Source organism: Nanorana parkeri, unplaced genomic scaffold (assembly GCF_000935625.1).
Source record: "Nanorana parkeri isolate BGI_ZX_2015 unplaced genomic scaffold, ASM93562v1 scaffold557, whole genome shotgun sequence".
NCBI lineage: Eukaryota > Metazoa > Chordata > Amphibia > Anura > Dicroglossidae > Nanorana > Nanorana parkeri.
Window position 1 is genome coordinate 186,065 of NW_017306825.1, and position 3,834 is coordinate 189,898.

A 3,834-nucleotide genomic window follows, 5' to 3' on the forward strand; every position below is an offset into this window, starting at 1 on the left:
GGTGGGTGGGTAGCTATTCTTGTTTATTACCATTATCATTGTACTGTGGATGCAGATCAAAGCTGTAGTAGAGCCCGGTATAGAGATGTACAGTATATCCTCTCACCACTCACTGTTTAACTCTTTGATCACAGGTTACCAATTTATGGGAAGAAGGTTCCAGTGGTGAACTGGTTATAATGCAAACATTGCTGGTGGCAAAAGAAAACCATGCGGTGAGTTATTTATCAAACCACTGAATATAGATTTCATCATTCAGGGCAAAAGAACAGTTTAATACCCCCACGCATCCCTGGAAGCATATAGTTGCCTTGCTTTGCTTCCACCCCGTTCAGTGCCAGGAGCTGATGGACATACCCGGTACTTCTAGTTATGAAGACGCATGTGTCTCCATGTGACAACACTGAGCCAATCTGTACTGCCACACATGGAGTCCATAGCCCCGTGTATGGTATAACTCCAGCGACTTGTAGTTTACACAGGACTTTAAACAGAACAGCTGCCTTTAAGTGCTAAGTTAAAATGTAGAATTGTTTTTTTTTTATGTAACTTGTGTATGTACCCTAACTGGCCTTCATATTCAGCCTCTGTATATGAGAGGGGACCAGCAATAGGGGTCGGTCAGGCTCTGTTTCATCCACATGCGTACAGGATGGGAGAGCAGCATGAGCAGAGGGATGTCCTTAGTGTGCTGCAGCTCCTTCATTGTCCATTCATTGTGTTTTATACATTGTGGTTGACCAAGTTATTCTGCTTCATTGACAGTCAATTGCCTGGCTGTTCTGTCTGGCAAGGGGTGCAGGTTTTATAATTACAATTCCTCTGGCAGGTTCCCTTTAATGTGTTCCAGCTGTGTGTTTAGCAGCAGTCTGCAGTATAGCTTTAAAAAAATTTTAGCTACTAAAAGCGCATGTATTTTATTACATCAGTTTGTCCATGGATGTGGCTTTTTCAGCTTTGGCAACATCTCGTGCTGCCATAAATGAAGAGGTAAGAAAGGGTCGTGAAGTAAAGCTGCTTTGATTACTCTGCGATTCTGATAATAACAATACCCAACAGGTCTCTGATGTGTAAATAATCTTATTTCTTGTTACAGATTTATCTGTGGCACTTCCTTTTAACAAGCACGTTTGTATCTTTTGTACAGAAACTAGTAGTTGGTGCTGGTGGGCAGGCCATTAACAAGATTACCAACGAGGCCGGACAAGACTTAATGAACGCTTTCCTCTGTGATGTCAGACTGCGTCTTACTGTAAAGTTTAAGAAGTGATGTCAACAGATTGTGCATATGTTTTCTCATTACAAAGCCCCAAGTAGATTAACACACAAGGCAGGAATCCAGGCCGGCCCGCTGGAGGTTGTGGCACAAGTGGAGAGCACACGAGTCGCTGGAAGACTCTAATGCTACAAAGCGGCCAATTCACTAAACTGCATTTGTCATTTTAATGTTCATGATCATTTTCTCATCAAAACAGTCTGTCTACTTTAAAATTGTATAGCTGTGCAGAACTATTTTTGCATAAAATCGTAATTAAACCACTGCAAGATCTTATTTGTGGTGCAATGTGTAATTTAGCTCATAACGTTATTTCATCTCCAACTCAAATGTCTTCATTTACTGCTTTCCGCAGTAGACACCTCATTGAACATCTTCAAGCAAATGCTAATGATGATTTGTCACCAAAACATGTGATAATTTTTGTGATTTGATTTTTATATGCAAAATAAATAATATAATGTGCAGTATCAGTAAATTCAGCTGACCCATGCGAAAAGAAAGTTTATTTTTTAAAGCTACGTTCACTAGTAAAGACTAGCCAATAAAGTGTGGTAATGAAAATACTGCATGTGTAATGCATTAGTGAATTGAGAAAAAAGCATTTCATGCATAATGTTATCAACACTGGTACTAAAGGAGATGTCATAAAAAGAACGAATTACTGTAAAGGACAAATAATGAAAAAAAAATAAAAAAAAATATATATATATATACATATATATATACTAATTAAAGAACTTCATAACCAGTGTACTGACTGCAGTATATACAAAGCTGGTGTCATATACCTTTATTTAGTGAGGGGACAGGAACCTAGGCTGTGCAGGTGGCATTGATTTCAATTGATGTAATCATTTTGGTTCTCAACTGTTTTGTATAATGTACCCCTTTATTTCAGAAATCTATTCCGAACACTCACCGGAGTATGTCATTTTATCTCAGATTCGCTCATGGATGTATAGTTACTTCCTATTATAATTATTGTTACAAAAAACCCACTAGTGTACTGCATTAAACTCTTTTATGTTGGGTGCTAGTAGAAGAAATGGAGGTAATAATAAAAATCAATACAAAACAAAAAACAGAAACTGCAGTGTATTTTAGTGAGTTCTGGCCTCGAGTTGTAAAGTTTCTCTGGAAGTAATTTTTAGTAGTTACATATTAAAGTAGGAACATGAACTATAAAATATAAGGGAACATGTTCCCTTTAAGTCACCCTAAATGCTTCACCACCCTAGAACAGCAGGAGCAAGGCAATCGACTTTAAGAGCTCCATGACCTATATCTGTCTACTTGTTACATTCTGGTGTCCATCCCCAGCCTTCGTGAAAAGCAACAAACTTGTCCCTGCCTTATCAGGATCTGTATTATGAGGCCTGGCCACACACCTTTTTCTTGAGGATCCTCCCTATCGGGTCACCCTCTTCCATTCTTGCCAATTGAATGCCAGGAAGTGTGGACTAGGCAGAGTAGTGTCCTAGGGTCCAAAGGCCCTTTGGCTTTATTAAAGATTGCAATAAGCACAAAGAAGCTGCCCCATTTTTATTGTCTGCACTGGCATGGCACCATCAGAGTCCATCTGGCTGCATGTGAATCCTCCATTGTGAAATGAAAGGCTGGGCACAGCTTTGATCAGTTTACCATCTCCCTGGTTTACTGCAACAATATAAGGTTTGTAGCTGGGATGCCTAGACACCCACCAGACTCTAGACTTCTGCCATGGGGTTGGGTAACCATTTAACATCTAATGGACATTTTATGAACTAGATTCTCAAGGGGTTAAAACACACTAACGGTTGCAGCAGAAGTTGTGAGCTTGTTACCATTTTGTTTAGCCGGCTTGTCTTTCACTTGCTGTTTCATATTTGTTGGTGTTTCATATGCATCTTCATAGATTCTTCCTGTAGTGTTACTATTTAGGGAAATTACATTCATTACAGGACAAGCCACCTATGGATTGTTTTAGTTGGGCTGTAGATTATAAATGTTTTGCTTTTAAGGAAGAGCAGCAATGCATCCCAATCACTTGAAAGTAGGAAGCTTTGTGTGCATATGAATATTTAATCACAAACTATGGAGATGAGGGTTTTTCTAGATAACACTTATTGAGTATATAGAGAAATGTGATTGCATTTGTGTGCCTATAGACGGTAAAAAAATATTGCATACTTAATCTAAGTATCCTTATATAAAAGACCACCTTCAATAATGTGTGTAAGGCCCCATTCACAAAGGGACTTAGGCTGCGGCTGGCGATTCTTGCAACAAGAACCTACGGATTCTTGCGGGCAGGAATCCCAAGTGTGTCCAAACAAATGGAGCCCACCCGGTCAAACACTAACCTTTCTTTCCGTTCCAGCAATCTTTACTGTGGCCTTGCCTGGCACTGCCTTCCAGCAAAAGACTCGCACACATACAGGTAAAACTCGAATAATTAGAATATCGTGCAAAAGTTCATTTATTTCACTAATGCAACTTAAAAGGTGAAACTAATAGTGCTGCAAAAGGGGCCCAAACCAAGTACTGAGTACATATGCATGCTTGTACTTTTCAGA

The 3,834-nt window shown here is 39.4% G+C and overlaps 1 protein-coding gene across 1 annotated transcript in view; it reads left to right on the top strand.

Moving 5' to 3' along the window:
* ERAL1 (Era like 12S mitochondrial rRNA chaperone 1) overlaps positions 1-1,496 on the top strand; it is a 27,511-nt gene extending 26,015 nt beyond the window's left edge. Inside the window, exons 10-11 of the mRNA XM_018562038.1 lie at positions 135-215; positions 1,148-1,496. Coding sequence (XP_018417540.1) covers positions 135-215; positions 1,148-1,270 — 204 coding nt within the window. The 3' untranslated portion in view covers positions 1,271-1,496. The remainder of the gene's footprint in view (positions 1-134; positions 216-1,147) is intronic.
* Positions 1,497-3,834: the final 2,338 nt, after the last annotated feature.